The sequence below is a fragment of the Heterodontus francisci genome, chromosome 30 (genome assembly GCF_036365525.1).
Source record: "Heterodontus francisci isolate sHetFra1 chromosome 30, sHetFra1.hap1, whole genome shotgun sequence".
NCBI lineage: Eukaryota > Metazoa > Chordata > Chondrichthyes > Heterodontiformes > Heterodontidae > Heterodontus > Heterodontus francisci.
Window position 1 is genome coordinate 56,190,753 of NC_090400.1, and position 25,276 is coordinate 56,216,028.

The 25,276-nt window shown below is 42.3% G+C and overlaps 2 protein-coding genes across 20 annotated transcripts in view; one reads left to right on the top strand and one right to left on the bottom strand.

Moving 5' to 3' along the window:
* Nucleotides 1–16,016, bottom strand: part of ints2 (integrator complex subunit 2) — a 70,223-nt gene extending 54,207 nt beyond the window's left edge. For 2 of the 4 annotated variants that reach the window (XM_068010734.1, XM_068010733.1), the window contains exons 1-6: nt 15,311–15,700; nt 4,989–5,296; nt 4,389–4,527; nt 1,448–1,550; nt 920–1,033; nt 188–318 (exon numbers count right to left, since the gene is read on the bottom strand). In XM_068010734.1, coding sequence (XP_067866835.1) covers nt 188–318; nt 920–1,033; nt 1,448–1,550; nt 4,389–4,527; nt 4,989–5,281 — 780 coding nt within the window. In that variant the 5' untranslated portion in view covers nt 5,282–5,296; nt 15,311–15,700. Of the gene's footprint in view, nt 1–187; nt 319–919; nt 1,034–1,447; nt 1,551–4,388; nt 4,528–4,988; nt 5,297–15,310; nt 15,701–15,930 lie in introns of those variants that run through there. The other 2 variants (XM_068010736.1, XM_068010735.1) reach the window with 2 other exon arrangements.
* The window catches only part of brip1 (BRCA1 interacting helicase 1), a 643,193-nt gene continuing 633,689 nt past the window's right edge, over nt 15,773–25,276 (top strand). For 14 of the 16 annotated variants that reach the window (XR_010968792.1, XR_010968793.1, XR_010968791.1 and 11 more), the window contains exons 1-4: nt 16,023–16,088; nt 22,348–22,492; nt 23,306–23,417; nt 24,380–24,550. Coding sequence is in view for 10 of the 16 variants with exons in the window: in XM_068010722.1 (XP_067866823.1) it covers nt 22,400–22,492; nt 23,306–23,417; nt 24,380–24,550 (376 nt within the window). In the remaining 6 variants the exon portion in view is untranslated. Of the gene's footprint in view, nt 15,791–16,022; nt 16,186–22,347; nt 22,493–23,305; nt 23,418–24,379; nt 24,551–25,276 lie in introns of those variants that run through there. The other 2 variants (XM_068010724.1, XM_068010723.1) reach the window with 2 other exon arrangements.

The following is a 25,276-nucleotide window of genomic DNA, read 5'->3' on the forward strand; positions in this document are numbered from 1 at the left end:
TATCCTCTTTAAGGGCTGACACCAAATCCACTCAGGTATACTCTGAAGATGAACGTAAATGAAAATGGACTGGTTCTCAAGTTGAATAGGTGAATGAAATGTTACATTGCTCTACTCTGCTGCTGTACGCTACCAAGTTTCTGCCAGTGCCTCCCCACGAATTACAAAGTGCAAAAACATCTCTTACCACCATGGCTCGGACATTTAAGGCTTGGGTAGGATTCATTTTGCACAGCTGTCGAAGCGCCTCAGTTCTACGTCGACCCCCGACACTCTCCTCATCCTGTCGCTCACCGTTCTTTATTAAGCCCCTGCAAACTGAACAGCAAAAGGCTCCGCGTTACACACAATATTGTCACAGGGAAAATCACAATTTGGTGAAAATCAGAGCTCAATTATATTTGTATAACTATAGTTATATTTTTAATTACTATTTTTCTTCCATTGTGAACTTCCCCAACACCAAGCACCTCCTTTGGCCAAGCAAGTAGATGGATAACTAGCTCCTAGACCTCTGCCACCTTATAACTAGCTACCAGAAGTGGGTTTGGTGGCAGGAATGGGCAGGTGGGGGGGGGGGGGGGGGGGGGGAGGGGGAAGCGCAATACTTCTCTTCCATATAAAAATAATTGGATCCCATTTGGAACTTCTCCATGACAATATCATAGAGAATAGTAACTCACTGCGAGAAGGTGGCACAACCCCTTAGTTTATCACTCTGGCATACTTCAGAGGTGGCATCATGGCACTTTTGATACCTTGTGGTTTTCTCTCTCTACCTACCCGATACCCAAGTGAATGATCTTGGCAAGAACGAACATAAATTCCTACAGAATAAAAAGAAAATCTCATTCATGGATCCTTGGATTTTCTCAGGCAGTTTATTAAACCAGTGACAGTATTAAAGGAAGTTTGTTACCTTCATTGAAGCTATCAGGGACGTTGGCTACTAACAAACACATGAACCAGGAACCATTCCGAACATGCAGCAAAGCCTCAGCTACTTCAGTAATTGGCAACAGCGATGGAAGTTCTGGGAGGTGGAAGGAAGAAATAAAGCATCATACAAATTATATATTAACAGTATTTTCTCCTTGTGCTGCCCCAAGCAATTTATTTTGGAAAGTTAAAATGCTAAAATTGTATAATGATACCAAGGAAATCAGGATAAGCAGATGATTCACTTTCTCCAAATTAATCAGTTATTTTCAATTCCCTGGCCCTGCACCATCAGCAAACTAATTTCTGCTATCAGTTTAGCTATCTCATCAGCCACTACCTCGTATTTCTTGTTCTTATCAGTTTTAGAGGGAATCTCTCCACTGCTGCTGATGTCCTGCAGTGAGCGACTGATCCACAACTCGTCTAAATCTATATTTTAAAATACACACTACTTAAATCCGAGAAGCGTTATGATCTTTAATTTCATTGATGCTATAAATCTTACCTGCTTGAAGGATACACAGCACATCTGCAACTTCATCCAGATACACCGGGCTCTCAAACAGTTCTGAAGACTTCATAAAAAATTCTCCATTTGAATCAGATACCTTCAACACACAGACACACACACACAAAAAATGTTTGTGTTAACTTAAATTTGTTTATAAATGAATTTCTCTGCTCCCTTCTTTCTCTTATAGTCTTCCCATTCTAAGTGCCTCCTTGCCTGAAAATACAGGCTGCAGACTTGCTACCAGTCTCCTGCTGCTTTTGAGCTAGCTAGGTTTTGAAGTAACCCGGGTACTTTTTTTTTTCACACTCCCTGTTAAAAAAAAACTTTATATTGAGAAATGGATAACATGTTCCACTGGGTCAGGTGGATGTTAAAAATTTCATGGCAATGTTGAGAGGAGCAGAAATTCTCCCCAATAATTCTGTTGGGAGAGGATGCAAATCCACATCTTACCACCATGTGGCACCACTGTGCCATTGTCAATTTAAAAGGATTGGGGACATTTCAAAAGGAAGGTATTCAACAGGAGCTTTGATATTATTGTATTAGACCATTTAGAACAGAAGGAATTTTCATTTATGTAGAGCTTTTTGTGTCAGCAGGACATGCTAAAGTGCTTCACAACTCTTGACTGACTATTGAAGTATAGTCACTTTCCCCTCCCAAAAATATACATTATTCATAAAATTTGTAAAAGTACATTATATAACAGTTCAAAATTTGGAATTACATAAAGTGCAATACAGATCAATTTCTTTCATTACAGCATGTGGCACTCTAGCTGTAGTGAGGCATCTCAATTACAGGTTTATTTACAACGTATATTTCGTGTCAAACATACAGCCCGAGAGGTTTTATACGGTTTCCAGCCCCTCAGTGTACTATGGCAGGTCTCAGACAATGGCCTTTCCCCACTGAGCCTTTGTGGTGGCTGCCCCAAGCTTTAGCGCATCCCTCAACATGTGGTCCTGGATCTTGCAGTGTGCCAGTTTGCAACACTCGGTGATTGACAGCTCTTGGCACTTGAAGACCAGCAAATCTCAGGCAGACCAAAGAGCATCTTTCACCGAGTTGATGGCCCTCCAGCAGCAGTAGTATAATCACTGTCGTTATGTAGGCAAACCTGGCAACCAAAACTGCACACAAGATGCCACAAATAGCAAATTAAATAAATGACCAGTTAATCCCTCCTGGAGGTGCTGATCAGTCCCTATAACCCTTCCTTGCTCTTCTCCAAACAGTGCAGTGGGATCTTTCGTATCCATTGAAACAGGTAGGAACACCTTCAATTTAATGTTTCATCTGAAAGATGATGCCTACCACCATGCAATACTCCCTTAGTACTGACCTGAAGTGTCAGCCTTGACTTTGTGCTCAAGCACAGGGGAAAACCTTTACTGAGAGATGGAATTAAAAATCACTCCTGTGTTTCTCTACAAACAATATAATTGCATAGCTGTGGACCAGTTCTCTGCACAATTGGTAACTGACAAAAAAAAAAATTGCCATTTCATCCTTTTTCCTCCAACCTCTTCTGAGGATTGCACCATGTGTACAGGGACAGACTCCATAGGGAAGACGATGGAAGCAGTTAGCACTGATCCATTTAAATGCAAATTAGATTATTTTATTTCAGAAAATGACAACATTTGAGCATGTTAAAAGCACATAAGAAACAGGAGCAGCAGTAGGCCATTTGAGCCTGCTCCACCGGTCAATAAGATCATGGCTGGCCACCTACCTCAACTCCACTTTCCTGCACTATTCCCATATCCCTTAATACATTTTATATATTGAGACATTATATATTAGTAGGCTTGGGAGGAACAGGGACTTTGGACCCATGGTTCCCAAAGTTCTCCATCACTGGGGTTTTCCTCCCCTCATGTCGGGATCTGTTGTAGACTACTTGATAGAGATTGATTGTTAGGACTAGCGAACAACTCCATTATCATTGGATCATATGACAACCAAAATGGGAGAAGGCGAACTAGGTGCCATTTGGTCTTTTTCCGTCTCACAATTCCTATGTATAGTATCATGGGCAGCTGCAGCACTACCACAATCCACCCTGCCTGGCCACAGCCAACCTTCAACACCACCCCTATCCATCAAGGCTACTCTCAGCATTTTGTCCTTTAATTAGGATTTCTGTAAACTGTAAGTTAAAAAAAACACCCCAGCAAATTTGCAATTCTGAGTAGAACAGAAATTTCATTGCTCATTCAGGGATTCAGCAAGGATAAAAAACAGAACAATGCCCTGAAACAATCATTGGTTTCACTGTGATTGTGGCTCCTCCCTGAATAACGTTTTTTTGGCCATATTGTTACGATTGCACCTAGTTTATGAAGGTTTCAGTAACTGTGCTGCTTGTTATCCAGTGGAACCCCCCCCCCCCCCCTACTATTAAGTACATAAGTGTGGAGTGTGGATGAGGAAAGTTTCAGTCCCCTCCAAGGTCAGAGAGCACACGTGGATCAGGTATGAGCTTATAGAGTCATAGAGAGATACAGCACTGAAACAGGCCCTTTGGCCCACCAAGTCTGTGCCGACCATCAACCACCCATTTTATACTAATCCTACATTAACCCCATATTCCCTACCACATCCCCACCATTCTCCTACCACCTACCTACACTAGGGGCAATTTACAATGGCCAATTTACCTATCAACCTGCAAGTCTTTGGCTGTGGGAGGAAAATGGAACACCCGGCAGAAACCCACGCGGTCACAGGGAGAACGTGCAAACTCCGCACAGGCAGTACCCAGAACCGAACACGGGTCGCTGGAGCTGTGAGGCTTGGGTGCTAACCACTGCACCACTTTGCCGCCCAATCTGGACCTAAATAATGGGAATGTCAAGGAGCAAGATGTTGAAAAAAAAACACAAGTTTCTACCTCAGATTTATTCAGGCCCTTTTCCATTACCTTGTTCATGATCACCAGCAGCTCACTCAGTGCTAGGCGGAGGCGACGAGGAGAGTCGCTGTGTTCAAACTCCAAAGCCAGACCGTGCTGCAGCTGTGACACTAGGATACTCTCTCCATTTGCTCCACCTAACTTGTGCCTTTCAAGAGAAAGTAATGGCTTTCAGGTACATTCTTAAAAAAAACAAATTACAGTGGAAGTAATTCAAGCAAGAAAGAAAGAACTTGCATTTATGCAGCACCTCTCACTACCTCAGGACATGCCAAAGCACATATTTTTGAAATGTAGTCAATGCTATAAAATAGGAAACAGGGCAGCCAATTTGTGTACAGCAAGGTTTTAGAAACAGCACTGAAATAATGACCAAATAATCGGTTTTAGTGATACTGATTCTATGATTCAACATTGGTTGAGGGATAAATATTGGCCATGACACCGAGGAGAACTCCCTTCTTCGAAACAGTGGCGGTGGGATCTTATGCATCCACCTGAGAGGGAGGATGGGGCCTTGGTTTAATGTCTCATCTTGGGCTACTGACAGATTGAGCGAACTTAACAATTACTTGATATTTACATTAACTTGGGATATACAATAAATACCTCAGCTGCTGTTCTTTGGTAGCATCCTGCTCCAGTGCATGAAAATCCACTGATAATAAAGCCACAATAGAGTTGACAGCTTCGACCCCAGACAGGAGACGCAGGATGAGTTTTTTGTCTTGAGCCCAGGCCTCACTCTGATCAGCTGGGGCACAAAGTGCCATTCTCACCAGGCAGGGCAAGAGTAGCCTCAGCTCTGGATCACTCAGAGCTGCCAGCTTTACCACATCTACCTTCTGCATTGCCTCAAATGCAAAGGAACTCACAAACTGCAGGCATGTAAACTCCGCCATCTTCACCAAAGGCACCTAAACAGAAAAACATTTCATAGAATCATAGAAAATTTACGGCACAGAAAGTGGCCACTTGGCCCATCGTGTCTGCACCGGCTGAAAAAGAGAGCCACCCAGCCTAATTCCACTTTCCAGCATTTGGTCCATGGTCCTGCAGGTTACAGCACTTGAGGTGCATTTCCAGACACCTTTTAAATGGGTTGAGGGTTTCTGCTTCTACCACCTTTACAGGCAGTGAATTCCAGATCCCATCACCCTCTGGGTGAAAAAAAAACTTTTCCTCATCTCCCTTCTAATCTTTCTACCAATCACTTTAAATCTATGCCCCCTAGTCACTGACCTCTCTGCCAAGGTAAATAGACCCTTCCCAACCACTCTATATCCAGGTCCTTCACAATTTTGCACATTTCAATCAAATCTCCCCTCAGACTTCTCTGTTCCAAGGAGAACAATCCCAGCCTATCCCATCTTTCCTCATAGCTGCATTTTCCCAGGCTTGGCAACATCCTTGTAAATCTCCTCTGTAGCCTCTCCAGTGCAATTACATCCTTTCTGTAATGAGGTGACCAGAACTGCACACAGTTCTCAAGTTGTGGCCTAACCAATGATTTATACAGTTCCAGCATGACCTCCCTGCTCTTATATTCTATACCTCAGCTAATAATGCAAAGGATTCCATATGCCTTCTTAACCACCTTTTTGATCTGTCCTGCTACCTTCAGGGATCTGTGGACATTCACTCCAAGGTCACTCACTTCCTCTGCACCTCTCAGTATTATCCCATTAATTGTGTATTCCTCCTTGTTTGACCTCCCCAAATGCATCACCACACACTTCTGAGTTGAATTCCATTTGCCACTGTTCTGCCCACCTGACCAGTCCATTGATATTCTCCTACAATCTACAGCTATCCTCCTCGCCATCAACCACATGGCCAGTTTTTGTGTTGTCTGCAAGCTTTTTGTTCACACCCCCTACATTTATACCCAAGCTGTTAATATAGACCACAAAAAGCAGGGGACCTAGTACTGAGCCCTGCAGAACCCCACTGGAAACAGCCTTCCAGACGCAAAAACACCCATCAACAATTACCCTTTGTTTCCTGCCACTGAGCCAATTTTGTATCCAGACTGCTACATTTCCCTGGATCCCATAGGCATTTATTTTTTAACCAGTTTGTCATGTGGGAGCTTGTCAAAAGCTTTGCTAAAATCCATGTAGACCACATCAACTGCACTATCCTCATCAATCCTCCTTGTTATTTCTTCAAAAAATTCAATTAAGTTAGTCAGACACGATCTTCCCTTAACAAATCTATGCTGACTATCTATTTATTTTTATTTATTTATTTAGAGATACAGCACTGAAACAGGCCCTTCGGCCCACTGAGTCTGTGTCGACCAAGAACCGCCCATTTATACTAACCCTATAGTAATCCCATATTCCCTTCCACCTACATACACTTGGGGCAATTTATAATGGCCAATTTACCTATCACCTGCAAGTCTTTGACTGTGGGAGGAAACCGGAGCACCCGGCGAAAACCCACGTGGTCACAGGGAGAACTTGGAAACTCCGCACAGGCAGTACCCAGAATTGAACCCGGGTCCCTGGAGCTGTGAGGCTGCGGTGCTAACCACTGCACCTTTATTAATCTGTGCCCTTCTAAGTGACAGTTTAACCTGTCTGTCAGAATTGATTCCAATAATTTGTCCACTACGGAGTTAGACTGACTGGTCTGTAATTACTCGATCTATTCCTAGCTCCCTTTTTAAAGAAAGGTACAATATTAGCTGTCCTCAAATCCTCCGGCACCACACCTGTATCCAGCGAGGACTGGAAAGTCTCCGGCATCTTTTAACAGCCTGGGGTGGATTTCAACTGGCCCTGGTGATTTATCCACTTTCAAGGATGCTAACCCCATTAATACTTCTTCTCGCCTTATGTTTATTTAATACTTCACACTCCTCCTCCTTAACAAGATAGAGTCATATTCGGCACTGGAGGAGGCCATTCAGCACATCAGTGCATGCCGACTCTCCACGAAGCTATGCTGTCAGTCCCACTCCTCTGCTCGATCCCCGTAGTCCTGCAAGTGTACTTTTCTCAATTGGCCATCCAACTTCTTCTTGAAATCATTCGCCACCCTTGTGGGCAGTGAGTTCCAGGTCATTACCACCGCTGTGTAGAAAAGTGTTTCCTCTTAACCCTCTTTTGCCCAAAACATTCAATCCGTGTTCCCTAGTCCTTGTACCATTTGCTAATGGCAACAGCTTTTCCTTCTTTAACTTATCAAAGTCTGTCATAATATTGTACAATTCTGTTAAATCTCCTTTATTCCAAGGAGAACAAAGCCAGCTTTTCTAACCTAAGCTTGTAACTAAAATCCTCCATCACTGGAACCATTCTGGTAAATCTCCTCTGCACCTTCTCAAGGACTCTCACATCCTTCCTGATGTGTGGTGACCAGAACTGGATGCAATACTCCAGTTGGGACCTAACCAGAGCTTTATAAAGGTTCAGCATAAGTTACCTGCTTTTGGACTCAGTGCCTCTATTTAGGAATCCCACAATCCCATATGCTTTACTAACCACTCTCTCAATATGTCCTGCCACCTTCAAAGATCGCTGCACAAGCGCCCCCAGGTTCTTCTATTCCTGCACACTATTTGGAACTTTGCATTAAGTATATATTGTCTTTCCCTATTCCTTCTGCCAAATTGCATCACCTTACATTTGTCAGTATTAAATTCCATCTGCCACCTGTCTGCCCATTCTGCTAGCCTATCTATGTCCTGTTGCAGGCGGTTCATATCATCCTCACTGCGTGCCGCACCTCCAAGTTTGGTGTCATCAGCAAATTTTTAGATTCTACTCTATATTCCAAGATCCAAGTCATTTATATATCGAAAAAACCACTGGTCCCAGCACTGACCCTTGGGGAACACCACTGTCTTCCATCCTCCAGTCTGAAAAGCAACCATTTACCACAACTTGCTGTTTTCTGTCCGTAAGCCAATTTTTTTTTATCCAATTGGACAATGACCCTCCGATTCCATGAGCTTCAATTTTCTTAACCAACCGTTTGTGTGGTACCTTATCAAAAGCTTTATAAAATCCATACAAACAATATCCACTGCATTCCCTTCCTCAACCTTCTCTGTTACTTAACAAATCTAATTGAATTTTTTGATGAAGTATGATCTGCCTTTTATAAATCCATGCTGGCTATCCTTAATTAACTCAAACCTCTCTAAGTGTCTGTTGATATTTTCCCCGATTATAGTTTCTAAAACCTTGCCCACGACTGATGTTTAAACTAACTGGCCTGTAGTTACTAGGACTGTATTTATACACTTTCTTGAATAAGGGTGTCACATTTGCCACTCTCCAATCCTCTGGCACCTCCCCTGTATTCAGGGCAGATTGGAAGATTATGGCAAGCCCTTCTGCTATCTCCACCCCCACCCCCTTTAGCAACCTGGGATGCAAACCATCCAGACCAGGTGCCTTATCTACCCTAAGCATACCCTTTTTAGTACCTCCCCCCTCTCAATTTACATCCTATCCATTGCCTCTACTCTCTATGCTTTTACTGATATTTTGTCAGCCTCCATTTCCTTAGTGAACACTGATACCAAGTATTCATTAAGCCTTGCCCTGCGCCTCTAAGCATATATTACCCTCTCGGTCCCTAATAGGCCCCACTCCTCCTCTTTCTACTCACTTACTATTTACATGCACCATTTCCCTTTTTGTGAAAACAGATGCAAAGTATTCATTTAGAATTATACCACTTTGGTAGGAGGAACAGAAGTGCAGAGTATTTCTTAAATGGCAAGAGATTAGAAAGAGTAGATGCACAAAGGGACCAGAGTGTCCTTGTCAATAAGTCACTGAAAGCTAACATGCAGGTGCAGCAAGCAATTAAGAAGGCTATTGGTATGCTAGCCTTTATCAGAAGAAGATTTGAGTACAGGAGTAGTGAAGTCTTGCTTCAATTGTATAGAACCTTGGTTAGACCACACCTGGAGTACTGTGCGCAGTTTTGGGCCCCTTACCTTAGGGAGGATATTATTGCCATAGAGGGAGTGCAACGAAGGTTCACTAGAATTGTTCCTGGGATGGCAGGACTGTACTATGAAGAGAGATTGGGGAAACTGGGCCTTTATTCTCTGGAGTTTTGAAAAATGAGAGGTGATCTCATTGAAACCTAGAAAATACTTAAAGGGATAGACAGGGTAGATGCAGCTAAGATGTTTCCCCTGGTTGGGGAGTCTAGAACCAGGGGACACAATTTCGAAATAAGGGGGAAGCCACTTAGGAAAGAGATGAGGAGAAATTTCTTTACTTAAAGGGTTGTGAATCTTTGGAATTCTCTACCCCTGAGGGCTGTAGAAGCTCAGTCATTGAGTATGTTTAAAGCAGAGATTGACAGATTTCTAAATACAAATGACATAAGGCGATTTTTTTTTTTAAGAGATACAGCACTGAAACAGGCCCTTCGGCCCACCGAGTCTGTGCCGACCAACAACCACCCATTTATACTAACCCTACAATAATCCCATATTCCCTACCACCTACCTATACTAGGGGCAATTTATAATGGCCAATTTACCTATCACCTGCAAGTCTTTGGCAGTGGGAGGAAACCGGAGCACCCGGAGGAAACCCATGCAGACACAGGGAGAACTTGCAAACTCCACAGACAGTACCCAGAATTGAACCCGGGTCCCTGGAGCTGTGAGGCTGCGGTGCTAACGTCTGCGCCACTGTGCCGATATGAGGATAGTGTGGGAAAAAGGCATTAAAGCAGATCAGCCATGATCATATTGAATGGCAGGGCAGGCTTGATGGGCTGAATGGCCTACTCCTGCTCCTATGTTCCTATACTAATATCTCCGCCCCTACACATAGCTTACCTTTTTGGTCTTTTATGGGCCCTGCTCTTTCCATAGTTATTCTCTTACTGTCCATTGATAAAACACGCGTCTGCAAACACAACATGAAGTCCTGTGACACTGACCCCAAGTTGTGGGAGTCAGTTGCCAGTGATCGCCAGAGCTGGCGGACAGCCATAAAGGCGGGGCTAAAGAGTGGTGAGTCGAAGAGACTTAGCAGTTGGCAGGAAAAAAGACAGAAGCGCAAGGGGAGAGCCAACTGCATAACAGCCCCGACAACCAATTTTATCTGCAGTGCCTGTGGAAGAGTTGTCACTCTAGAATTGGCCTTTATAATCACTCCAGGCGCTGCTTCACAAACCACTGACCATATCTAGGCGCTTACCCATTGTCTCTTGAGACAAGGAGGCCAAAGATGATGAAGAAGAATGCATTGATAAAACATCTTTGGGTTTCCCCTGATTTTGCTTGCCAATATTCTTTCATATTCTCTCTTTCCTTTCCAAATTTCCTTTTTGATTTCACCCCTCCATTTTCTATACTCCTCTCAGCTTTCTGTAGTATTGAGTTCTCGGTGTTGACATAAGCTTTCCTTTTCTGCCTTATCTTACCCTGTAAACTCCTGGACATCCAGTGGGCTCTAGATTTGGCCGTCGCACCCTTTTCCTTAGTGGGAACGTTTACTCCGAATCCCTTGAATCTGCCCTTTGAATACCTCCCATTGGTCTGACACGGATTTACCTTCCAGTAGCTGTTTCCAAATGAACTTATTCTTTTCAAGATGATTATAAATCCTATCTCTTATAACCTTTTCCAACATTTTACCCACAACCGAAGTAAGGCTCACAGGTCTATAATTACCAGGGCTGTCTCTACTCCCCTTCTTGAACAAGGGGACAACATTTGCTATCCTCCAGTCTTCCGGCACTACTCCTGTCGACAATGACGACATAAAGATCAAGGACAAAGGCTCTACAATCTCCTTCCTAGCTTCCCAGAGAATCCTAGGATAAATCCCATCTGGCCCAGGGGACTTATCTATTTTCACACTTTCCAAAATTGCTAACACCTCCTCCTTGTGAATCTCAATCCCATCTAGCCTAGTAGGCTGTATCTCAGTAATCTCCTCGACAACATTTTCTTTCTCTACTGTAAATACTGACGAAAAATATTCATTTAACGCTTCCCCTATCTCCTCTGATTCCACACACAACTTCCCACTACTATCCTTGATTGGCCCTAATCTAACTCTAGTCATTCTTTTATTCCTGATATACCTATAGAAAGCCTTAGGGTTTTCTTTGATCCTATCCGCCAATGACTTCTCGTGTCCTCTCCTTGCTCTTCTTAGCCCTCCCTTTAGATCCTTCCTGGCTAGCTTGTAACTCTCAAGCGCCCTAACTGAGCCTTCACGTCTCATCCTAACATAAGCCGCCTTCTTCCTCTTGACAAGTGCTTCAACTTCTTTAGTAAACCACGGCTCCCTCGCTCGACAACTTCCTCCCTGCCTGACAGGTACATACTTATCAAGGACACGCATTAGCTGCTCCTTGAATAAGCTCCACATTTTGTTTGTGCCCATCCCCTGCAGTTTCCTTCCCCATCCTACACATCCTAAATCTTGCCTAATCGCGTCATAATTTCCTTTCCCCCAGCTATAATTCTTGCCCTGCGGTATATACCTGTCCCTGCCCATCGCTAAGGTAAACCTAACCGAATTGTGATCACTATCGCCAAAGTGCTCACCTACATCTAAATCGAACACCTGGCCGGGTTCATTACCCAGTACCAAATCCAATGTGGCATCGCCCCTGGTTGGCCTGTCCACATACTGTGTCAGAAAACCCTCCTGCACACACTGGACAAAAACAGACCCATCTAAAGTACTCGAACTATAGTATTTCCAGTCAATATTTGGAAAGTTAAAGTCCCCCATAACCACTACCCTGTTACTCTCGCTCCTGTCGAGAATCATCTTCGCTATCCTTTCCTCTACATCTCTGGAACTATTCGGAGGTCTATAGAAAACTCCCAACAGGGTGACCTCTCCTCTCCTGTTTCTAACCTCGGCCCATACTACCTCAGTAGACGAGTCCTCAAACGTCCTTTCTGCCGCTGTAATACTTTCCTTGATTAACAATGCCACACCCCCCCCTCTTTTATCCTCTTCTCTGTTCTTACTGAAACATCTAAATCCCGGAACCTGCAACATCCATTCCTGCCCCTGCTCTACCCATGTCTCCGAAATGGCCACAACATCAGGATCCCAGGTACCAACCCATGCTGCAAGCTCACCCACCTTATTCCGGATGCTCCTGGCGTTGAAGTAGACACACTTTAAAGCAAGTTCTTGCTTGCCAGTGCCCTCTTGCGTCCCTGTAACCTTATCCCCTATCTCACTACTCTCAACAGCCTGTACACTGGAACAACAATTTAGGTTCCCATTCCCCTGCTGATTTAGTTTAAACCCCCCCGAAGAGCACTAACAAATCTCCCCCCCAGGATATTGGTACCCCTCTGGTTCAGGTGAAGACCATCCTGTTTGTAGAGGTCCTGCTTGCTAATTTTCTACCTAGCTCCCTACATTCTGACTGCCAGACCACATCCCTCTTTCTACCAAGTCTTTGGTTCCAATGTGGACCATGATTACTGGCTGTTCCTCCCCCCTCAGGATGCTCTGCAGCAGCTCAGTGATAGCCTTGACACTGGCATCAGGGAGGCAACACACCATCCTGGAATCATGTTTGCTGTCACAGAAACACCTATCTCCTCCCCTAACTATAGAATCACCTATCACTATGGCTCTTCCATTCTTCCTTGTAGCCCCCTGTGCAGATAAGCCACCTGTGGTGCCATGGCCTTGGCTCTGGCTGCACTCCCCAGATGAGCCAACACTCTCAACAGTATTGAGAACTGAATACCAGTTGCAGAGTGAGATGCATGCAGGAGAGGAGACTCCTGTACTACCTGCCTGGTCCTTTTTGACTGCCTGGTGGTCACCTCTCTCCCTGCATACTCTTAAGCTGTGGGGTGACCACATTTATAAACGTGTTATCCTCACAGCTCTCAGCCTCACGGATGCACCACAGTGATGCCAACTGCTGCTCAAGTTCCGAAACCTGGAGCTCAAGCTGCTGCAACTGATGACACATCCTGCACATATAGTTATCCAGGAGCGGAAAAGTGTCCTGGAGTTCCCACATTGCACTGGATGTACAGTCCAGAGATTGGAGCAGCCCTGCCATTCCTTTATTTATTAAATTATAAACTCTGCTACAAATAAACCCTGCTACGAATGAATACTATGAGTTGAGAATAAAAGTTTAAAAAAAAGGAAAAAAATAAAAATACTCGCCAACAAACCTGATTCCCACTAATGTCACTCTATTTTCCTTAGAATGCTGTTAGTCATTTCAGAACCCATAGACTGGTTAGTTCCTGCACAGGCCCGCTGTTTATCCTTCTTTATTGTGTTAATTAAATTAAATTTATTTTTCTTAATTAATTTGTAGTTCCCCTCTTCACGGAACTCCCTCACTCACCAAACTCCCGTCTTCATACTTTGTGCACTCAAGCAGCACACAAGGCACTCAAAACATCTGTAAGTCCTTTTCAATTTAATAAATCGGGAATGCAGTAGTTTTATAGCATCAACAAAAAAAATTTCCAAAATGTACCAAATTCAGAAATGTTCCTCTGTACTGGTGTATCATGCTCCTTGCAACTCAAAATGTGCTGTCCTACATGCACCTCCTCCTCTCTACGTCCCCACAATGACGAAATCCAGATTTATTGCAGTCTCCTGTCCCTAACTTCGTCTCTGGAGTTCAAAACCATGAAATAGATGACCTCTATCGGATTTTCCTTCCCCTTGAAATCTAGAAGGTTTTAAAAATCCATCCTAGGCATCACTCAAGAAACATTAGGAATAGGTCATATGGTCATGGCTGATCTGCACCTCAACTCTGTTTACTCACATTTGTCCCATATCCCTTGATACAATTACCTAACAAAAATCTATCCCAGTCTTGAAAGCTGCAACTGACTCCCAGCATCTGCAGCTTTCTGAGGAAGAGAATTCCATATTTCTACCAAGCTTTGTACAAAAGTGCTATCTGATTTCTCTCCTGAATACTGTAGCTCTATTTTTAAGATTACGACCCCCCGCCTTGCTCTTGGTTTATTCACCAAAAAAATTGTTTGCCTGTATTTACCTTACTGAACCTCTGCATTGTAAATACCCTCAACATAGAGTGATCTGCTCATATTTTTATCAAAAGATTGTTATTCCAAAATTCCAGAGTTTACCAAATTCAGAAATGTCTGCGTCAAACAAAATTTGTACAATAGCTCAGCAACCAGTTTCCATGACAGCATGTAAATATGAGTGCACACCTTATTTGCTGGCAATTTTTATTTTAATAATGTTTTCCAAATGTGCCAAGCACTTGAAGTGATCCCAATGTCATTGTGACAGCAAATGCAAGGAACTGGCCAGTTCGAAAAACAAAACTTCCCACCAAGACAAGTTGACAGGAAAATGTTGCTTCATAAGGGCTTCCTGTATATTGGGCCTATTTGTAGTGATAATCTGCAAAAATCTTTTAAAGCTTTCAAGCAAGGAAATTAACTTAATTATACAAACATATGAACTAGCAGCAGCAGGCTATTCGTACCCTGGAGCCTGCTCCACTATTCAATAAGATCATGGCTGATCTGTCTGTGGACACAACTGCACTTTCCTACTTATCCCCGATACCCTTTGACTCCCTTGTTTTTCCAAGAATCTGTCTACCTCTGCCTTAAAAACATTCACTGCTCTCCAGGGAACAGAGTTCCACAGACTCATGACCCTCAGAGAAAAAATAATTTATACTTTATAATTACCTTGTATATAATTCATAAACAAAATATGGTACACAATAATTTAAAACATTGAGAGCAATAACATTCCTATTATCGTAATGTGCAATAAATGCTCTTTGATGATATTTTGCCTATAGAAATAATACAAGATTTTTAAATTATTCTATCACAGGAAAACTTTCATAATAAACTGCCTCAACATCTCACTTAACTATAATTTAAAAAATTCACCACTTAGTTTTATTTCAATTAAATTACGTACCTTTTAGGAACCAAATAATATCCTTTTCTAAAAAAGGAATGAAAGAAACTTGATGAACGGGGCCTAGTTCTAACTTAGTCCCCAGAGTCGCGTAATCCAGTTAGCCGAGAAACTCATCCTGATCAGAGGCCTCACTATCCGCCGATCCCCTAGTTTTAACTCCCTTCTTCCCTAATTGGCGAAATTATTAAACTGAAATTTAGCTAAGTGGCCTCAAACAATTCCACACAGTTACAGTTCGAGGAGGGAAGGTACAGTACATATAACAACTAATTTTGATTTTCACAATTAATTTTTCTCTCAGCTCTTGGGTGCTTCTGACAGAACCGAAACACGATTCCACTAGAGACACCGTACCAACCACCACATGGGATTATGGGCCGTGCCGAGTAACGATAGCAACTGCCCGTGAAGGACTGTCATCATCCGCCGAAACCATTCAGTTGACCTCCCCTCACTCAAGTGCCGATTGGTTATAAGGTTGCCCATTTTTCTATTGGCTTACTAAGCTGTCACTCGGCGCTCACTGGCCGGTTCGTGACCACTAACCAATCGTTGATTGGCTGCAGTGCCGCAGTTTGTTGTACGCCGATTGGTGCAAAATGGTATTCAATTCCCACCCGCCGATTGGCTCCAGATGTTTCGACCGATTTCTGATTGGTCGACAGCTCGAGCCGGAGGTGATCAAATTTGCGTCTTGCGCATGCGTGGTGATCACGAGCTGAAGGCGCGAAGTTATGTTGTTGGATTGTCTGAAGTGAAAAAATATTGAAGAGCTGTGAGTAAAATAGTTTTCCAAAGTGAAGTTAATTAGAAGCACATTGTGCCTCACAGCTTAGAATCCATGGTTAAAAAAACTCATTCATTCTTAACAGGTAATAGTAACTGAATTTGCAGGATATTTGTTTCCTGCCACTGAAACCGTCATCTGTCTCCTCACCATCCATTCATTCTAACATATAAAATTTGGCTGTACAAAGTCTCACTCGCCCATCAGCTCCTTGCTGATAACATTGGCTGCATATCCTCCACTGTATGTCGTTCAAACCTGTTACATTGAATTTAAGTACGGAAACGGGCCATTCGACCCCATGCTGTTTAGATTATACGAGCCTTACTTCATCTCACCCTTTCAGTTTATCCTTCCACCCCTTTCTCCTTCGCCTGCTTGTCTAGCTTCCCCTTAACAGCATCTATTTTGTTTTTTGTAACTACACCCTGTGGTAATAAGTTCCACATTCTAACCACTCTCTTGGTAAGAGTTCCTCCTGAATTCCCACACCTCTTGCAAGTTTAGTTTAAACTTTCCCCAATAACACTAGTAAATTGCCCTGCAAGGAAATTTGTCCTGACTCTGTTTAGGTGTAACCCATCCAGCCTGTACAGGTCCCATTATACCTAGAGCCAGTCCCAATGCTCCAGGAATCTAATGCCCTCCCTCCTGCACCATCTTTCCAGCCACATATTTATCTGTTTTATCCTCCTATTTCTCTACTCACTTGTGCATGGTACTGGGAATAATTTGGAGATTATTACTTTTGAGGTCCTGCTTGCTAATTCCTTACCTAACTCCCTAAATTCGTACTGCAGAGCTACATCCCTCTTTCTGCCTATGTCATTGGTACCAATGTGGACCACGACTGCTGGCTGTTCACCCTCCCCTTCAGGGTGCTCTGCAGCTGTTCAGTGACATCCTTGACCCTGGCACTAGGGATGCAACACCCCATCTTGTCTGCAGCCACAGAAACGCCTGTCTGTCCCCCTAACTATCGAATCTCTTATCACTACTGCTCTTCCAGTCTTCCTTGTGTCCCCCTGTATAGCTGAGCCACCCATGGTGTCATGGACATGGCTCTGGCTGCACTCCCCAGATGAGCCATCACTTCCATCACCATTCAAAACCGAATATTGATTGGAGATTGAGATGCACTTGGACTTCTGCGCGACCTGTCTATTACTACTTGATTGTCTGGTAGCCACCCATTCCTTCCCTGCATAATATTGAGTTGTGGGGTAACTACATCTATAAATGTGCTACCCACAAAATCTCTCAGATACACCGCAGTGATGCCAGCAGCTGCTCAAGTTTTAAATCCTGGAGCTCAAGCTGCTGCAACTGAAACACTTCCTGCACATGTGGTTATCTAGGACCCGAGAAGTGTCCTGGAGTTCCCGTATAACAGGATGTGCACTCTAGAGGTCAGAACAACCCATCCATTCCTCTATATTCAATAATAAACCTTAGTACTACTACTAAAAAAAATCTTGCTACTTGTTAACAACAGACCTGTTGATATCTTTGCAGGCAAACTGCGAACAGCTATGATATACACAATCCATCCGTGTTGAATTAGTGTAGGATTGGTATAAATGGGTGGTTGATGGTCGGCACAGACTCGGTGGGCCGAAGGGCCTTTTTCAGTGCTGTATCTCTATAAAAAAAAAAAGACTTTTACTTAGATTTAATTTTTTATAATGAGTATATGGTGTGGGAGATGCTGCAGTTAGCAACACTATGAAATATTTTGAAGTATTGGTATTTCTTCATTTAAAAACTGAATCATTTTAAAGTAAAATAAAAGCAAAATATTGCAGATGCTGAAATAAAAGCGAAGTGCTGGAAATACTCAGCAGGTCAGGCAGCATCTTTTGGGGGTGGGAGTGAAGCAGAGTTAACATCTCAGGTCTGTGACCTTTCATCAGAACACTTTAAAGTAAACCTATATTTCTATAAACTAAAGGAATCTAATACTCAACTAAACAGATTTGAGTATAAGGAAGTAATGGCGAAAGCTTTTTCAGTTATGTGAAGAATCAGAACTGTCAAAAGGTCTGTTTTGGGCCCTTGAAGGACATTCAAAGATCGATTACAAAGGATCACTGGGTATGGTAAAATATTAAATGAGTACTTTGCATTTGTCTTCACTCTTGAAGATGATGCTTGACTATTAGAATTCATTTAAATAAAACTAGTAATAAAATAGCTGAACATATTGTTTTAGCTCGAATTAAGAACTTGAAAACTGAGCAGCTGGACTGCATAATATTCACCTGAGGGTCCTTGGGGAGATGGGATTCATGCTGTGTGAGTCCCTAGCCCATATTTTTAATAACTTGCTGCACCCTGGAATGGTTCTCATAGACTGGAAGGAAGTTAATGTAGTCCCATCTTAAAGGTGACAAGACGGACCCGGATAACTATAGGTCCATTAGTTTGACATCAGTAATCAAAGATGCTTGAAGGAATCACTAGGGAAGTGATATATAATTTTTTGGATCCAGAGGGACATAGTAGGAACACCCAACATGGCTTCATTAAAAAGGTCATATCTTACAAACCTGGTTGTATTTTTTGATGTTATGAAGTTGGTGAATGAGGAAAGCCCAGTAGATATTGTCTACTTAGACTTCCAAAAAACCTTTGATAAGTTATGGCACAAGAGGCTTCTCTCCAAAATCGAAGTCACTGATATTAGTGGTAATAGGCTGAGCTGGGTTGCGAACTGGCTCAAAGCAAGTAGGCAAAAAGTTGTAGTTAATGGATTTGGATCTGTTTGGAGACTGGTCACAAGATGCCCGGTAGGGATCTGTGTTGGGACCGTTGCTCTTTACTATTGTTACGACCAAGGTGGGAGTAATGCACTGTTCAGTCCCACTACTCCACAGGTCACAGCATATTAGTAACGTTTCCCACCTACTGGAAATTAACTAAATTAAACACCCTATTTGTTCCCCAGAACAAATTCTGGGGAATTGTGTTCATGTGGGCAGGGCAAATGCTCAACATATTTATTCCCTTCATAAGAGAAAGAAAGAGATGTGGCCATTCTAGTGCATACATCTCTAAAGGTACACGAGTAATGCAGTGAAGCAATAGCTAGAGCATATAGGGTGTTCTTAGAATGATTGTATCTTTATACATGACCTTGGTCACGTCTCACTTGGAATACTGTGTCCCATTTTGGTGTCCTGGTGGATAATATTGAGGCTTTGAGAAAGGGTGCAGAGGAGGGCCACTAGACTAATAGTATAAAGTATCTTCGTTATCAAGATGGGCATTTTAGAGGTTTATAAGATGATGAAGGAAACTGATTGTTTTTGTTGACAGTTTGTTTCAATCAGATAGTTTAGGGAGGATCAGGGCAAAGTTAAATTGCATAAGGCCAGTTCTAATTTATATGTCAAGAGGATAGTGAACTTCTGGAACAGGCTGTTGTCTTGCTGAATTCCTACAAGCGAGAGCTGGACCTGTTTCTGGCTGGGGTAGACATCCCCTCTTACAAAGGTGGGTACTGCAAGGAATTCGGGGCCAGAGCGATCTCCTGGACTAATAAAAAAAACTTTGTAATGATAATCAGCAGTGAGTAGAAGTTGAAAGACATACACATCCACCTATTACATACAAACCGATATAAAATAAACACTACATACAAATTTTCTATTTTTCAGTACAAAGAATAACTGAACATAACAAGAACTAGGAGCAGGCGTAGGCAATTCAGCCCCTTGAGCCTGTTCCGCCATTCAATGCGATCATGGCTGATCTCATCTCGGCCTCAACTCCACTTTCCTGCCCGTTCTCCATAACCCTTCAACCCATTGCTAATTAAAAATCTGTCTATATGCTCAAATTTACTCAATGTCCCATCATCCACCGCACTCTGGGGTAGTGAATTCCACAGACTCATGACCCTTTGAGAGAAGTAATTTCTCCTCATCTGTGTTAAATCTGCTACCCCTTATCCTAAAACTATGACATCTCGCCTAGATTGCCATACAAGAGGAAGCATCCTCTCTACGTCTACTTTGTCAATCCCCTTAATCATCTTATATACCTCAATTAGATCTCCTCTCATTCTTCTAAACTCTATAGAGTAAAGGCCTAAACTGCTCAATCTCTCTTCATAAGACAAGCCCCTCATCTGTGGAATCAATCGAGTGAACCTCCTCTGAACTGTCTCTATTGCAACTACATCCCTCCTCGAGTAAGGGGACCAAAACTGTATGCTGTACTCCAGCTCTGGGCTCACTATTGCCTTGTACAGTTGCAGCAACACTTCCCTACTTTTATACTCTATTCCTTTAGCAATAAATGCCAAAATTCCATTTGCCTTCCTTATTACCTGCTGTACCTGCATATTAGTTTTCTGCGATTCGTTGCTGAGGACACCTAGATCCCTCTGCACCGAAGTACTCTGAAGTTTCTCTCCATTTAGATAATTTGCCTCTCTATTCTTCCGACCAAAATGGATAACCTCATGCTTATCCACGTTAAACTCCATTTGCCAAATTTTGGCCCATCTCTAATGAAAACAGTTACTAGGTACTGTACTTTGTGGAAACAAACTATTAAATAATTTATGGAGACGCTCAGAAGGTCTGGTAGCATCTGTGGAGAGCGCAACAGAGTTAACATTTCAGGTCTGTGACCTAAACTGATGAAAGGTCATGTCACAGACCTGAAACATTGGGCTGCATTTTATAAGCCCGCTGCTGAAATTCGCGGTGGGCAGAAAAAAGGTGGCCCGCACGCGTAGGCTGCATGCCAAAGAGCTGCTGCGATTCCAAGCTGCTGCGGTTTTACTGGACGGGGATCCGACGGTTCCGGCTGCTGGGGTGAAGATCGCAGTGGGACATCAGGAGGTGATGTGAAACTAATTAATTCAGATATTTTAATTTACTTAAATATTTAAATTGCAGTCCTGTTGCTGAGCGGCGGGGATGGGGCTGCCACCGCTGGTAATATTGGGCTGGGCCCTGCCGGCATTGAGGTCCGTGGCGGGCCTCATCCGGGGCCATTTTCAGGCCTCCCACTGCCACAGATCCCGACATCGAGGTCTCCTTAAAATCCAGCCCATTAATTCTGTTTCTCTCTCCACAGATGCATCTGACCTTCTGAATGTTTCCAGCATTTTCTGTTTTTATTTCAGATTTCTAGCATCCCAAGTATTTTGCTTTTGTATTAAATAATTTGTACATGTTTTTGAAAAGGCTTATGCTTTCCAAAAGGTATTTCCATTTATAGAATGTCAATAGGCATTTCAGAATTATCGATCTGTTTTAGGGTACAATTTAGATATGGAAAGATTATTAGTAAGCATCTTGTTAATTGGTGTTTACATGAGGGACTATGTCAATATTGTTCATTGTGTCACACAGACTTGTAAGTCTTTTAAGGTATTCCCACAAGATCATGATGCTTAGAGATGAGCGAGGCCTATCTAAATTCATCCTTCCATTAAGATCCTAAAGTCCACTTGTTTCTTGAATGAATCCAAGAGTTTCAGCTCCATTACTGTAACTGAAAGTCAATTCCACAAGTTTATCACTTTGCTCAGAAGCATTTTCTGTTATCCCTAATTTTACCCGTTTACTAGTTTGAACCTTTGTCCACTTATTTTACTTTCACATCTGTAAATTTGGCAATACATTTCTAAATTCATTTCATTATATAAATTAAAAACAGCATAGTCCCAAAACTGAACCCGGGATACCCCATTCAATATACCCTACCCAGCCCGACATATCTCTTACATTGAGTACTTTAGTCTGTTTTTTATCTTATCCAGTCCCAAGATTTACCCTGAATCCCCACAGCTTTGAGTTTAACTAATCATTCTTTGTGTAGTATTGAAAATGGAAAGGAATACATTTTAATATTGAATATGTTAGGGCGGCGCAGTGGTTAGCACCGCAGCCTCACAGCTCCAGGGACCCGGGTTCGATTCTGGGTACTGCCTGTGCGGAGTTTGCAAGTTCTCCCTGTGTCTGCGTGGGTTTCCTCCCACATGCCAAAGACTTGCAGGTTGATAGGTTAATTGGCCATTATAAATTGCCCCTAGTATAGGTAGGTGGTAGGGAAATATATAGGGACAGGTGGGGATGTGATAGGAATATGGGATTAGTGTAGGATTAGTATAAATGGGTGGTTGATGCTCGGCACAGACTCGGTGGGCCGAAGGGCCTGTTTCAGTGCTGTATCTCTAAACTAAACATGTTCTTCTGTCTAGATAAAGTGTTATAAATCTCCTTTGCAGATTGAAACACTAAGGTGTCATTTTCTTGATGTCTCATGATTAGCTAATAAAAATGGCATCATCAACCTCGGAATACACTATTGGTGGAGTGAAAATTATTTTCCCATGCAAGGCGTACCCATCTCAGCTTGCCATGATGAATTCAGTAAGTGTATTGGTTTCATATATTCTGTTAATTGAACACAAAATTGAATGACTGGTGACCAGTTTGTGACTATTCATAGGGATGGGCAGGAGATAGGTGGGGTCTCTTTGGGACTAAGGTGGTTCTAAGATAACACACCCGGTGATGGAAGTTTGAAATCACATGAACCCTATGTGGCAGCATTGGTAATCTAATACTTGTGCAGACAGGTCCACAACATTTTTAAGATTGATCAGCTAGGCATGTCACTGATGGAATCTGGAGGGGCAGACCTATCACTGGAAGCTGGGATTCTTCTAACTCAACTGAAAATAACTGCCAAGTAAAGCCCTAAAGGGTAGTGTTGTAGCTAGGCAAGCAATGGAAAGCCTATAAGCAAGTTATGCAGCTGATTTGCTCTAGTAAGCAGTATGGTATTAGCTTCTTAAATGCCAGTAGAACCTCTGTACACACTTCAGGGTTCTTAAGTCATAACTCTGCCAACCTAATGTTTGCAGATTTAAGTGGTTTGTTACCCTAAAGGAAGAGTGTGTATACTCTGTATTGGGCAAACAGAAACTCTGTGGTGAGTATATAGTTTTCATTAGCTTGAATTGGAGACTCTTAAATATGGTGATGGGTTCCTGCATTTGTTGGATGCCTGGTGACCAATAAAAGGAGTTTGTCGAGCTTAGCAAGTTTTCTTTAATGGTAACTTAGCATTACAGCCTAAAATACAATCGTCTTACTGTTCGTTACTCTTTTTTTATCTTGATGTTGTGATTGGCTGAATTAATGCAGAGATCCACATTGGTCTGATTTGCTTTTGTTCAGATTGTTCGAGGTTTGAACTGCCAACAGCACTGTCTGTTAGAGAGCCCAACTGGAAGTGGAAAGAGTCTTGCACTGCTTTGCTCTGCATTGGCCTGGCAACAATCTCAGTATGGTATGGTTTACTGTTTATTTCTTCATATCCTGTCTGAAGCTGTGAAGGGTTAACGATGCACCTTTGTTGTTTGCTACTGCTTGCTTTGATAAAGTTATCTTCACTGCAAATGAGTAATAATTCACTTGAGTGAAAAATAAGTCAATTTACACAGGTAAACTATCATGTTGGCAGTGCTATAATGTATAGCAGCCAATTTGATACATTGAGAATTAACCTCAACTCCATCTTAAAGTTCCTTGTTCTGGCTAAGCGAGTGCTTGATTTGCTAATTGGGGTAAGACTAGGGGACGAGCTGATATTTTGATATGTAATGTTTTTAGAAATCTTTCAATTTTTGTCCTACATCATTAGGCCATGCCTTTTGGCATAAGCTCGTATATTTTATGGAACTTGATTTTACTGGCCTTAAATAGCAAATCTCTAAAAATAGTGTTTACTAAAGCCCCTCTTCCTCCTTCTGATTGTGGACCAAATCTGGGACCTGACTTGTTTTGAGTCAGCCTCTCACTCAATGACTGAACATGTTGAACCTTTCTAGTTTGAACCCTGTATCTTTTTTGGCATAATAGAGCTACAGAGTTTGAGGGCACATGACTGATCTGGCATTATGCCTTTTCTAATGCTGGTCTTTACTGGCCTTTGAGAAGTATGGAAGAGGCCCATGGGCAATCTCTCCCTGATTTACCCTCTATATTGTAGGAAGCTTCTTGATCTGACTTGCAATATAGTGGAGATGGAAAACTTGTTGAACATTGAACCTGTACCCAACAACCTTGTGCTGCTCCACATTACTGTTCTCAATATGCTTTACTGCCTAACTGTTTATTTGCACTATAAGCATTTTTTAAATACTGTGATATATTAGTACAACATTGTGACATTCCTAGTATTGGGTAACAGAAATTGTTGCATAATAAATGTATTACTTCTGGTATTAATAAGCAATTTGTCTTATACAGAGAAAGCTGAAAATAGCAGTTGTCTAAATGATTGTAAGAAACAAGAAAACATGCCTGTGTGCGATTGTGCCTGTCACATAGCAAGAATGCCTTCTGCTCAAACAGCAGGAACAAGCCAGACCAATTCTGCTGTTGCAGAAAATGGAAAATCCTCACCAAGTTCAAACCAAGGTAACAACCTTCTGTAATCTATTTATTCACTGCATGATCATTTAGTATAAGAATATTTCACTTAAAATCCATTTATTTGGACAAATAGTAAGTTAAGTACTAACTGGCTGTTTTTAAGATTGTGACTGTTCATGCACCCTATTCACTGCTAAATGTTCTGTTTGATTGTGTCATTTGAGAGTCTCTTGTCCGAGAAAGATACCAAAAATTACAGCAGCCAAGGATGGGCTGAATGGTTGCTTAAGATGCCAGACTCAAAGGAATGAAGAATTTTGACGGTGGGGGAGTTGTATTGTCGGAGGGACGAAGCTCTGAAGGAACTTAAAGGCTAGGACATGAGTTCAAAATTTGAGACACTAGGGGACTGGAGGCCAATGCAGGGACTGGAGCATCAGGCAGATACTTAATGAGTTCTTCCATTGAGTACAAAGAGTAAACGTTTGGAGCCATTATTGTATATTCCCTACAAAACTATTAAATCTCCCATGTTGTTGCTCACAATAAGTGGGAGGATATATTTAAAGAGTCTGAAGAGTGAGAAGGAGTGAAATTCATGGTGTTGCTGAGGTGAATTGAAGGATATGTTTTTTAGAATAGCAGCTAGTTAGGTAAACCGTATTGGAGCTGAACTAGCAGGCCAGCAGATGTGCTTGGAGTCCATGAATTAATTAAATTATATCAATGGCCAAGGTATAATATTAGGAGGCAGGAATTATATAAATAATA